Here is a 13,177-nt window from a genome sequence, read left to right on the forward strand (position 1 = left end):
GTTTACTTTGCTTTAGCTAAAAATCAAGTCTGCATTTTTGACAGAAAAACAACTCGAGGCACTTTGCTTATGTCATTGGAATGAGTCTGCCTCTGTCATATCCTCCCAGCAGCTTATGGTGCATCCTCAGCTTTTTCTCTTTTCACCTCCCACGAGTGAGTTAGTATGACATAAAGCCAGCAGGACCAAGGTTTCGCTCACTGGCATGTTGTATTCAGAGCTGCCAGATGCATCTGTTCTCCATTGCAACCTGCAGAAAGGTTATGACTCTTACTTCCAAAGTGTGTTCGTGTGCCAGGACCAGGAAAGGTGGGGACAGCCACAGCCTCATCTACTGCCCTCTTCTTGCCACACCCACTGCATTGCCCAATGACAGAGCCACTACTCACATTCACGCTGGATTAAACTCCTATTGTGTAAAAGTATACTGAATGGAAGCTCCCTGCTTGGGACTGATAGCAAAGGTTCTGCAGGTAGCACAAACATCGGTCCTGGCAAGTGGGGAGTGCTCAAGCTACACTCAATCAATGTGCAGGCATGCAGCCATTCAGGATACTGAAGGAAGGGAAAAGCCTACTGGAACACAGCCCATTAGCAGCAGAACACATAATTAAAGTGTGCATAACCAGCTTGTGTTTTTCCCCGAGCTTATGAAGTGGTTACACTGAATCCCATACATCACCAAGAGCTTGGTGCAGAGGGAGAACTCAGGCTGACCGGAGTTGCTAGAGCATCTGTCATTAGGTTTTGGCTGAAGAAAAGATTAAGTTGTGAAAAGTTTTTTATTTTCTGAAGCTCACTGTGGGGAAACTGGAACTTGGGGTGAATGAAGATAGCAGCTCTTTTGGGGTGAGAGTGAAGTGTTTGGGGGCTGTTGATCTGTTTTTCCATTATTGAGCTGGGCCTTCCTGGTGATCTGCCCCAGTGCTACATAACAACACTGCAGGGGGACCAGTCCTGCTTGATCTGAGCTGCCTGCGACAAAGGAATTGACAGCATTTAGGGCTATGGAGAGTGGTGCTAATAAATGTGTATATCAGGTATTAAAGACCTACAATACTTAAGGTAAAAAGCATGATCACTCTCACTGTGTGTCTGCACAGCTCCAGCTGTGATCAAAGGCCTTTTGCTGGCAGCCACAGATAGGGGATATCACCGTTATCTCTGTCTGATCACTTCCCAATCTCAGCACGGCTGTTCTCACCATTCCTTTTCTGAATGAGGAGGAGTTGAAGTGCAGGAGGAACCAGAGCACAGCAGGATCTGGACCCTGGCTCCTGGCATCTGGAGCAGCACGCTGCATGCTGATCACCCCCCTGGAAGTAGCATAAGACTTTATCACCAAGGGACCAAAGATCTCATTTTTCACGATAGATCTCATTAGTTTGTTTTGCTGCCTTCTGGTTTTGCCATATATCATCAATCTTCTCTGGCAGATGCCAGGTCTCTCTAAAACTACATCCCTGCATACACAACAATGCCCACGGGTAATAGGAAACTGGGGTTTCAAGAGAAAACCCGATCCCAGTGCTAGATAATAGCAGTTTCCTAAATAAATGTGTGGTTGCCCCAAGGGCTGAGCTTGCTGCCAGATGCACCTTTTTCTGATTGGTGAGAGCAGCAAATGACGCTTCGTGGCATATAAGTGCAAGAGAAAACACGGCAGCACGGGTAAGTGGATCCAACGAGCAGCGGCAGAGGAGAGTTGCAAAGGTGCTAAAGCAGCTGCTTGCCATGGCTTTTGGAATGCTCATCTACATTTTGCTGAAAGGTGGGTTTGGAGGGGCTTTTCCATGTCATGGTATACTGGGCTTTCCTGAGGAGAAGTTTAGTCTTTCTGAAATAAGCTGTAGGGGTGGGAACCATGGCAATGTGAAGCAGATTCATTTCAGTTCTTTTGAAACTGGGCAAAGTTTTAAAGGATAGAATGGAACCAAGACCCCGCTAAAAGAAATTTCTTTGGTATTTCTTTGGTAAGTAGGTGTAGTGTTTTCTGGTACTAAATTGCAGGTATCTTTGCCATAAGTTACATAGATAATAGAATGGAGAATAGAATGGATGCGTGTTTGGGGATTCTACAAGCGTCTGTTTTCCCTACAATCATAATAGTTGCTCTGTAACAAAAGAAGGTTTGGGGCAAGTACTTCCTAAACTGTGCATTTCTGCATTGCATGAGAAGTGCATGAAGTGAGTGAATGTTATCTGGATGAAATGAACCTTGAATAGCCATGCTGAGTTTTCTGTTTCAGTCAGCATCTGTTTGCATTACACAGCAATGGGGGCACTGAGTGAGGAGGCGGCTCTCACTGCTTCATCCCTCAGCACAGAACTGTGGAATAGCTGGACGAAAAACAACACTGAAGGTATTTGTGCTTTGTTCTTTTATTAATCACTGAGTAAAAGGAGATGTTTTGAGGCTGTTTGTGACAGATTGCCTGCACTTTTGATGGTCATTTTTGTTTTCAATAATGCCTGGTTTCCATCTGCCTTCAGTCTGAATCTTTATGCACTCAAGTGGGAATGCAGCAAACCAACATAAAGTGATGACACGTTCATTGCTGTTACTCAGGAGTTTTTCTTTGTTGCAGTTTTGCTCTTGGCTATCACAGCTTCTGCAGCCCTTCTCAGAGTGTTAGCTCTCTTTTCTCTTTCTATTCTGACTGAAATGTGAACTCAAGCTATTTACTTGCCAACCTCTGAGCCCAGAGCACTGTGTTTATCCTGCCAGCTGCATTCTTGATGTGACTTCAGGTGCTAATGATGTCATTGCTTTGGGAGAGCTGTGCAATCTGGACCTGAGGTTTTGGCAGGTCAGTAAAGGAGGAAAGGATTTGAACTGTGATACTTATTAATGTCTTTGTACTTTTAAAAGAGCATATTGCACACGAATCATCTTGGGCTAATTTTAGGTCATCTGTCTTGCAAGCTTTCTTAGCAGATCCACATGCTTTTTATTTTTCTCATGACAAGCCAAGCTGCTGTGCTTTGTTCTCTTGTATCTAGTTTCTCACAGTGGTACAGTTTTACAGATACATGTGCATTCATATGTATGCTATAAATGTTACACTATAATTTTGCGTAATGGATGTGCACATGCTCATACATACACACATATATATACAGACTTACAGAAGTCAAGGTGCTGTTGATTTTTGACAACAGTAGTTTGACTTGGCAGTACGACACTTGCATGCTGGTTTTGTCTGTGATATGGTTCTTCCAGAGCACACAGGAATTTAAGGAACTAGCAATATGTGTTGTTACTTCAGAAGTACCCAGTAGTATTTCTAGAAAGCAGGAATTATGGGTCAGATTTTAACAAATAAGAGATTTTTGTTTACAGGAGCACAACCATGACTGCAGTTGTTCCATGTATATTTACGCTAGTTACATTTGTGCAAATTAACTATATACCCATGCTTCTAGTTAGAGAATGTTTCCCTTGGAAGTAATAATGCAAATGTATAAGCTATCAAGCATAAGTTTGCACAGGTAGTTAAAGGTATGTGTAGGTGGACCTTATCTACAGCCCTTGAAAAACCAGAAAATGGTATTTCTGGCAAGAAGATGAGAAAGAAATGCCTAAAGAATTACCAGAGAAATTGAATGGGTAGGATGATCTGGAGGAACTGGGAGTTTTCTGTGGGAGGTTCATTTCTGCTCAAGGAAGAGCAAGTCCATTTGCATCCCTCCTACAAGATCATGTCCTGTTTCCTTGTTTTATACCTCAGGTGGGCCTATGTAGCTGAGCTGGGGCTAGGAAACGCAAGGCTCCATGGTCAAAGAGTCATAGAATCACAAAGGTTGGTAAGGACCTCTAAGACCATCCAATCCAACCATCCAGCTATCACCAGTAGTTCCCACTAAACTCAGTACAGCGTCTATGCTTTCCTTTAACACTCCCAGGGACAGCACCTCAACCACCTCCATGTGCAGCTTATTCCAGCACTTCATCACTCTTGTGGAGAATAAATTTTTCTTAACATCCAACCTGAATCTCCCATGGTGCAGCTTGAGGCTGTTCCCTCTCATCCTATTGCTAGTTATACAGCAGGAGAAGCCAATCCCCACCTCAGTACAACCTCCTTATGGCATTTGTAGAAAGCCATAAGGGATTCCCTGAGCCTCCTCTTCTCAGACAGAACAATCTCAGTTCCCTTATCCACTCCCCAGAAGACTTGTGCTCCAGACACTGCACACCTTTTCTGGATGCACTCCAGGGCCTTGATGTCTTTCTTGTAGTGAGGGGCCCAAAACCAAACAGAGGTGCAAGGTGGATCAATCGCTTGGGAAAATGATGGTGAAGAGGATGCTTGGCTGGGAGCTGGCTAAGCAGGAATAGGGAATTTCAGGCACAGCTTCAGCTGAAGGGAGGTCTTTGTAGCCCTTTGCAGCCTATCAACCCTGGAGCTGACTTTTTCCCTCCCCATCTGATGCTCTCATTCTTCTCTGAGTACCATACTGAAGGCTAAGCTGCCATGGCCTTGGTGGCTCGCTCTTCTTGTTGCCACTTGGTCTATGTTGACGTGCCTCAGCTTTCAGGTACCTGCAGGTTTTAACTTCGTGTCATATCTTGCCAGGTGGATCTTTTTGAGTGACTCAATTGCAGGCAGCTGTCAGGTGCTTACACAGCATGCTTGTCTGTCTTTCCTCACGGGACTTGAAAGGCACATGTGTTTGTTCAACAGTTTGCTTAGTATCGAGGTGGGTAACATGATAGGAGTTAGCATCATGCTCTGGGATGGGTTAGAAAATCTTTGGTTTTGAGACTCATCATTCTTTTGAAGGTCATCATTTGTACTTTTGCAGTGTCAGGATAATTAACACTTAGGATTTGTTCGTGTACACATAAGATCAGATCTTGCAACCAACTGTAGACAAAGCTCTTGCTACTGACAATGATGGAGTCTGTGGCCTGTGCAATAAGCACTTTTTAGGCAGGCTTCTGTTCTGGGCTTACCTTTGTTTCTAGCGACAATCTTAACCACAACTGTATGCAAGAGAAAGAGGTTTTCCTGCTCACAGGAAGGCAGCTTTCCTCAGTGACAAGTGGATGGGAGGCTGCCATCTCCTGGCAGAAATGGTGTAAACCACGAGAGATATTGAGCTGAGGTCTGAGCAGAGGCAGCTGCTCATCCCACACGTCTGACACTTGTATTTACACCTTTTCCATATTTTTTCTTTGTGGCAGAGACCTAAGGGCAGTGTGTGACTGTGACTATGCAGTAGATGCCTTCCCAGAGCCTGGTAGAAGAGCAACACGTTGAGCAGCAGGGCTGGGCAGTGAAGGGTTTTACTTGAGGGTCAGATTGAACTGCTTCATACTGTGTGGTTTGGCCCTGTTGTGCTGGAAGCTCACAGAGAGCCATGAATGAGTGTGAATGGGTTGTTCCTTGAATCTCTCACTTGCAACATTGTGAAAATCAGCCTTTGCAGTTCTCCTGCATCCTGGATCTCCTCAGCGTGCTGCTCCTTGCAGATGTTCTTGCCATGTGTTTTGTCTCGTACTTTTCCAGCAACAAGCATCATACTCATCATCATCATAGTATCATAGTATCATAGTCTCGTGCGGGTTGGAAGGCACCTTAGAGATCATCGAGTCCAACCCCCCGGGATTCGATCCTCTGTGTAGCAGAGCAGCACTTCTACCACTTGCGCCACAGGGGATTCAAATCCAGAGCCTCCAGTGTTGCAAAGCGGCATTCCTACCACTTGCGCCACCGGGGGGCACACAATACTGTCCTGTGGACTGAGTAGCATCATGAATCTCTTTCATGAGATCAACCTCGTCTTCCTTAGATCTCTTCCTCCAAGACCTGGTCCTCTCCTGATTGTGCTCTTGCTCAGTGAGCCCAGTGTCTTGGCTGGTGTCTCTAGAGTATGTCTGCAGTGTCTCCCCTGCCAACCAGATGAGAGATTTTAGACGACACTATTTTCAAAGCAGTGATGTTCAATTGGATTAGCAGTAGTAGCATCAAACCTCTTCGATATCCCAACCAACTTCATGGCTGAAGTTGTAAAGTACCTCAGCATGTCATAGCATAGAGCAGCTGTTGACCGTCACTTGCCATGTTTGGGATGCAGCTGCACAAAGGACAAAAAGTCACCAAGCTGAGTGAACAGTTGGATCATCACTAAAGAATGACTCAGACTGGAGTTTGTTCAGGAAATGGGGGAATTGGTCGTATTGCTCCTGAAAAATCTGTCTTGACATCTCGTGTTGACCGCAGAAGGGCTGGAGGCATACATATATGACAGTATGTTCTTCAGTGTACCATCTCCGAAGCTTGATTCAGCGCTTAGTCAGAAGGAGGGTTTCTGCTGCTGCCCCATTGCTTCATCACTGAGCAGACCTTGTCACCTTCCTGCATGGTGTTATTTTGCTTGTGGTCATCACTGAAACCTGGTGTTGGCATATGCTAAGTTAGGAAATCGCTATCAGTCATCTCTAGGACAGTCCCTTGGAATACTAAGACACTCAAGTTTAAACACTGAGCAGTTGTGGCCCTGGCTTCCTCTCAGACAGAAAAACCATGTGGGGAGTACTGATTACTTAAAACCATAACTGGACATTCTGCTAACATAGGACCATGGAGAACCATTCATCACTCAGTTGTAGCTGCAGCACTGATGGATAGGAATGCAATGATTTCTCTTGGGATTGGAAGAAAAAAATGTTTGAATTCTAGCAGGGAAACATACTGAGAATAGTTCCATGCTGCCATTGTATCCTTAACCCCTGATGTTCTGGGATATTTTTTTCTGATAGACTTCATTTTGGATAATGCTGGTGTTAGCCAGGGTGTATCTTCCGTAATCATTGCTATACATGCCCCTCGTTAGGAAGTAATTTATTAACAACTTGTTCTTCCTACAAAGCCAAATTGCAGAAGTTTGTTCTGATGAGCATTATGAGAACCTTCTTGAAAGACACATCATAGCAAACTTATACATTAAGTCTGGTTTCTGCGGGAGATGTCTGTTCATCTTGAGTTGTGAAAATACTTTCAAATACTTTCATTTTTGTACCTTTTCTGTGTTCACAGTAGAGTATGCAGAGCAACCAAGGCTCCTGAAGCTCATGCAGACCTGTCTGGAGGAACACCACAGTTATTGCATCAACGGGCTCTGTGCTTTCCACAGTGAACTGAGGAAACCCATATGCAAGTAAAGAGCATTGTGTTTAAGTACCCTTCTTAGAGTATTGCCAACAGTGGCGTTGTTTCTTTGTCTGCCACAAGTTAGTGTTTCAATGTGACTAATTTTCAGCACAGCAAAACTTATATGTGCCAGTGAAGTTTTTCGAGGCTTCAAGCTTGGCAAAGTCTGGAGTGCTATTCTGATACCAAGAAAAGGGGAGGGAAAGGTGCTGACTCGATGGTGTCTCACATCAGAACTGTGAAAGGGGCAAGATATTTGAAGATGTCAGCTGAAGCTCCAACACTCCACATGTATTCCATGCCGATTAGAACTGTGATGTGCTTGAGTATCTCTAAAGTACTGAACGACTTTGGAGATCACAGCAGCTGAGGATCAGCAGGGCACACAGCTCTTCGTCCACACCCTCTGCTATGAGGGTATGTTTAGATGGCATTTGGTGCTGTGACTGCAGTACTGGAGCTTGCTTTAAACTAGATGGACTGGGACAACTGGTAGTCTTGAGGAAGAGGCTCTGACCAAGCACTACATTCAGCCCTTCCTAGTTCAGACTCATTCTACATTGTTTAAAACTACTTAAAACTAGCATGTATTTCTGAAATAGAGAGCAGAAGTTCTGAATAGTTTTTACATGGCGTATCTTTATTTTTCAGGTGCCTTGCAGGTTACAATGGAGAGAGGTGTGAACATTTAACACTGAATTCCTATGCGCATAATTCTTATGAGCGCTACATTGCTGTGGGAATTGGCATAGGGATACTCACAAGTGGGATACTTGCAATCATCTACTGCTATGTAAGAAAGAGGTATGGGAAATATGTAACCTCGTTGCATTGATCTGATTTATGGTTGGGAGGAGAGCAGAGTTGTACAAGAGCATTGGGAGTATGTGTGATCTTAAAGGCACTGACACTCAATATTTCTGCTGTCTGTTCTGCCATTTGTATGGCACTGTACAAGTTTACTAAAAGTGGCTTTCACTGGGGCTGCTTCAATGAGTTGAGCAATTTGATTGAGTTCTGCCCAGACTACTGTGGTTTTAGATTTGTCTGATTAAAATGACATCTTCTATTTTAGATGCAGGAAATTGAAATCTCCCTACAAAGTCTGCATGGGAGAGACAGCGCTGTGAAGCCCTGGCATCAAGATGCTTACCAGTGTGTCTGTAAACAAGAGGCAGTTCTGTTTGGAGGGCCACTCCACGCAGTCTAGCAGTGCCCCAGCCTCGCTGAGGGGATGAAATAAAGGGAATGACAGAGTGAGAGCATGAATGGAGCTCCTGCAGAACTGATGGGCTCCGTTTGCTTCTGAAGAAAGACTTACTGTTTTTAGAAAAGGTTGCTAGATGAGCGGGTCAGAACAGCGGAGAATTATTGTAGCCTTCTCGAGCCTTCTCAGCGTTCTCCTGTGCTTCAGATTTGCTGAGGGGGAGGACTGACTTCTTTCACCTATTTTCAGTCATTTCGAGCCCCCATTTCAGAGTATTCTGTTCTGCTCTTTTCTGTCTTTGTTTGGTTTTTTTTCCTTCCCCTTTCTGCTCTGGAGGAGAACAACAACCTTGTTTCACAATGGAACTGTATTCTGAGCATCACGTGCTGATGAGAAGCTGTCTGGATTCTGCTGTCACAACGTTGACTGCCATTCAAAAGGAACTGGACATCTTTCTTCCAATGGATTACTGAGTGCACTCACAACAAAGAACACAACTCCTCCCAAACATCATAGGGTGGCTCATTACATTCCTGAAACCTAAAGCAAACCTTGCCTTGCTGCACTGTGATTTTAGAGCGAGACTCTAGTTGCTACAGAAGCTGGAATTATGTTATGACATTTAGTAGAGCTTTGCCAAGGAAGCAGAACCGCTTCGCTCCTTTCTCATATATTACACACACAATGTGGTCACTCAAATAAGAAAGAAATGAGCATAGAGATTTTGTTCCACCCCACCCAGACAGGTTATTTATTATCAGGTGCTTGTTTTGCTTCATCTTCCCTGAAGAGAAGTGCAAAGGCAAGAAAAGAAGATTTTGTTCAAGGAGAGGGGAAGAAAATTGTTTCCAATGATGATGACCCTAACTGTGATTTCTCACTGACATTTGGAGTTACCTGCCAATGCTAGTGGGACTGGAGATGGCTCTCATATACTTTTTCATTTCAGCTGTTGCACATTGTAGACACATCTTCCATGCTTAGTCACCTACAAGGAAAAGACAGTTAGGTACCTCGGCAATCTTTGTGACTGTTATAGAATGATACAGGCTCCTAATTTAAGTGAATTGCTGGGAAGTTTCATTTCTTTTTCCGTGAGTTTGTCTTTACCAAATGATGAATATGATTTCTTTATTAAAACAAAACAAAAACCACAACAAACAAACAAACAAGCAAACAAAACCCTGTATTTATAAATAACACAGCTGTGCTATTTATTCGTATTTATAAGTAATACAGTGGTAGTGCTGAAATGTATATGAAAGAATAGGTTTTGAAAGGGTAAATGTGCTTTAGCACTTGGCTGGTCTGAAGTTGGTGACTTTTCCCATGGGGGTTCCTGGTCAGGAGCTGAATCCTGATGAAATGCCTATTAAAAACTGCATATCATCAGGAAAGCACAAGTGAGATATCTCCTCTGAGAAAGTTGTAATTGCTGGTCAGTCCAAAGGAGGAAAAGCTGCAAAACATTTGTCATGCAGGTTCATCTTCTCCAGAATGTCTCTTCCTGCTGTCACAGAGCGATGGGTTTTTGTGTATGTGTTTTGACCATTTGTGAATCCTCTCATTGATGTATTTGACTATCCAGTAGTACTTCTTGAAAGAAATTAACTTGTCTCAGTGAGATGCTCTGTACCTAGAGAAAGGCCTAGCGACTTTTTATGTTTTGATAAATATGTCAGCTAACTGGAAAGGAAGGTGTATTTCAGTTTAGGAGAAAGTGCAACTGTGCTGTGTTTTCTTCTGGTTGCTTTGTGGACTGAGGCAGCTCTGTAAGGGCAGTCTGTGAAAGCTGATAGGGGTTTTAAGCTAATGGAAGAAAAGCAGAAGAAGAACACCAGATGGGCCCCTGCTATGCAAAATGAAACTGAAAGTGCAGGGAGAGGAAAACTTAGAGACAAAGGCATGGAGATGGAAGGGAAAGGATATCTTTGCTTTATATCTTCTATTTTTCCAAATCGTGTTCAGGCTTCCGAAAGTGGGTTACTCCCCACCTGGGTGCCATATGCGCCTAAGCCCAAACTGGGAGCAGGCTTCCAGCATCTTACCTGCTCAGAGGTTGCACCCACCCAGATGATGCTTTCTGTTGGTCTGCAGAGTGTTCACAGGCTGTAGCCTATGTGGGAGAAGAGTCATTGCTGCAGCCATGAGGTTTTCATCTGGTTAGCTGGGTCTCAGGCATTGCTGCAGGAATGACTCACCATTGAGTGGTGGCTCAAGGCAGTGACCACGCTGAGGAAATTCGTGCTGCATCAGATCACTCTGTGGAGTCGACTGCGCTCAGCCCTGCCTCCATCAGTGACAGATGCTGCCTGGCTGGTATTGCCCACTGCTGCTTACTCTGCAGAATTTCCTGCAGAACTGGCCTGGCAGAGGAGTGGGGCCATCCTTCCTGCCTCGTTTATCAGACTCCTTCTGCAATGGTGCACAGTTGGAAGCTGCACGTGCCAAGAATACTCTCCTCTTTGTCAGGAGACCCTGTGATTATGTGGCTCCTGGGCAGTCTTGTCTGGCTTGTTGGGGGCAGCAGCTCAGTAGAGCTAACAGACGGACACTAAAGGCTGAGACTGCCTTCCCAAAGGACACAGCACCTATATTATGTCTGATCCTGGCTGCTGGAACCACACCACATTTTCTGGTGGTGCATCACTCCAGCCTGTCTGTCCTCAGGCCATCAAGTCCTGCACAGGTGCCTGCTCTCAGCATCTGTGTGTTTGCTGCCACTAATGCTGGGGCTCGGGTACCTGTCCAGTATCCAGCACTTATTTCCATCTAAAACATCTATGTAGCCTGCAGTTCCCTGACCCCAGCAAGGTCCACTTAGAAGAATGGGGTACAAGCTTGTGGGAAAAATGACTGTCCTTGCAAAATAATATTTATTGAGGCAAAACATCTTCTTATTGTGCATATAAAATAACTCACCTGAAGAGCGCTGATGTGCATGGCAGAAGCCACCTGGTGTCAACTCTGAGCTATATAATACTGGGTTGTGTCCTAGAACACTGTCTGCAGTCTGAGCCTATTGCATGTGGAGTTTCCAATGGTCCTGCCCCTTGGGAGCTCCTGACTCAGAGCAGAACAGCTTCGTGGCTGCCTTTAGAAAGGTCAGCTTGACAAACAAGGAATGCACAGAGGGAATGTACAGGTTATTGCTAGCATCTCAAAGTGTTAGGTGGCCCTAAGCTGTGATTGAATTTGTGGACCTGACAAAAGAGAGACTGGAAGTATTGTTCGCACAACTCTGAGCAGTGGAGCACTGATGGCACCTGCAGTGATGTGTGTACACGTTATGTTAGCCTGTCTCTGAGGAGGGAAGCACCTGTAGAGGTCTCCATTGTACTGTAAATCCAGGAAATCATTTGGAACACCTCTATGACCCAGTTAACAAACAAACAGAGGGAAAAAAAGAGTGCAGGTACTCATTAAAAGCTCATTGTAAGTAGTCGTTAATTATCATGACAGCAATAAAATCTTGTACTATGACAAGACTGGCTGCTCCTACTCTCGCTGAATTGCATGGGAGCGAGAAGGCTCTGTGAGAAGCAGATTTTGACAAGAACATGTCACAGCGCTGCTGATGCCTCTTGTTTGAGCAGAAGAGGAAGATGTTGATTGTGCCATTGCTTGGAGCACTGTTCTTCCTAGCTCAAGTTGGAGCTGCTTTGCAGATAGAAGGAGCACCCACCCACTGGAGGTCTGACAAAGACTCCTGGATGGAGAGCTGTGTTTCACTTGGTTCATGTGCTCATGGCCATGTAGGCAGATGGACCCTTACAAGAAAGGTGAGGTTGGATAACCACAGGGAGAAGAGAATGCCTCTTCTGGAGGAAGTCAGATGGAACAAGAGGGAGGAAACAGTCCTGGAAAAGCGAAGTTACTATACCTAAGTCCCACAAGGCAAGGCACATGTATAGATCCTGGGCCCTCAGGCCACCCACCCTGGACCTGGTAAGGGAAACAGCAGAGGTGTAGGGCCTGAAAGAGACTGAAAAAGAGTTTACCTGTGGCAGGGCTGCCATCTGCTGTGTTTCTCATTAGTGAAAGGATGGAAATCTGTTAGCACTTTTGGTCACATTTTCATAGACCAAAGTTTAGATCTTTTGCCTTCCTTACATCAGTTGGATAAATAATCTCATAGGAAAGGAAGTAAAAATATAGTCAGAAAGTAGCACAGAAAAATGTCAATCTAATACCCCCTGTCATGGAGTCCTCCTTGCAGCTCATTTGTAAATGTTGGTTATGGTCTGTGTCTGGCTGTTACACCTGCGTAGGAGCAGCAGTTTCCTCAGCCACCCTGAGGCTGTTGCATAGCCAGTCTCAAAAGATTGCTATATGGACTGAATCAGACAAGTTAACATTTCAATTTAGGGAAGAAAGAAAATTAAAAATTTGCTTGAGGATTTCACAAAGCAGGGCAAAAGCAGTTCTAAATGCTCACTATACAGTTTGGCTCTGGAGTTCCATCTTCTGGGAGTTTTTGGTCTCTTTTTTTTTTCCCCCCCCACTGTGACAACAAGTCTAATTAACAAGGAGCTCTGGGATCTTTCTGCACTACTCATTGCAGCTGTGCAGATGCCTCTCTGTAGCTCCTTCTGAGAAACAGCACAGCCAAGGCTACGACATAAGCGCACAGCTCCATGCTTTGTGAGAGCATCTGACTAATTCAGGCAAAGCTAATTTGTTTGACATCATTTCTGTACATAAGGCTAAGTCTGTCTGTGTCTCATTGTTATGAAAAATCCCATGATGAACCACATGTCTTTGACTTCTGCCAGCTGTTTGACAGAGCCCAGTGGCAGATGTGAATGAG

The 13,177-nt window shown here is 44.6% G+C and overlaps 1 protein-coding gene across 1 annotated transcript; it reads left to right on the forward strand.

Annotated features, from left to right (window-relative positions):
* Positions 1 to 1,145: 1,145 nt before the first annotated feature.
* EPGN (epithelial mitogen) lies at positions 1,146 to 9,512 on the forward strand. Its single transcript, XM_032444561.1, has 5 exons — positions 1,146 to 1,771; positions 2,274 to 2,363; positions 7,047 to 7,167; positions 7,812 to 7,964; positions 8,236 to 9,512. The coding sequence occupies exons 1-5, from the start codon at positions 1,735 to 1,737 to the stop codon at positions 8,288 to 8,290; spliced, it is 456 nt and encodes a 151-aa protein (XP_032300452.1). The 5' UTR covers positions 1,146 to 1,734; the 3' UTR covers positions 8,291 to 9,512.
* The last annotated feature ends 3,665 nt before the right edge of the window (positions 9,513 to 13,177 follow it).

Source organism: Coturnix japonica, chromosome 4, assembly GCF_001577835.2.
Source record: "Coturnix japonica isolate 7356 chromosome 4, Coturnix japonica 2.1, whole genome shotgun sequence".
Taxonomy (NCBI): domain Eukaryota; kingdom Metazoa; phylum Chordata; class Aves; order Galliformes; family Phasianidae; genus Coturnix; species Coturnix japonica.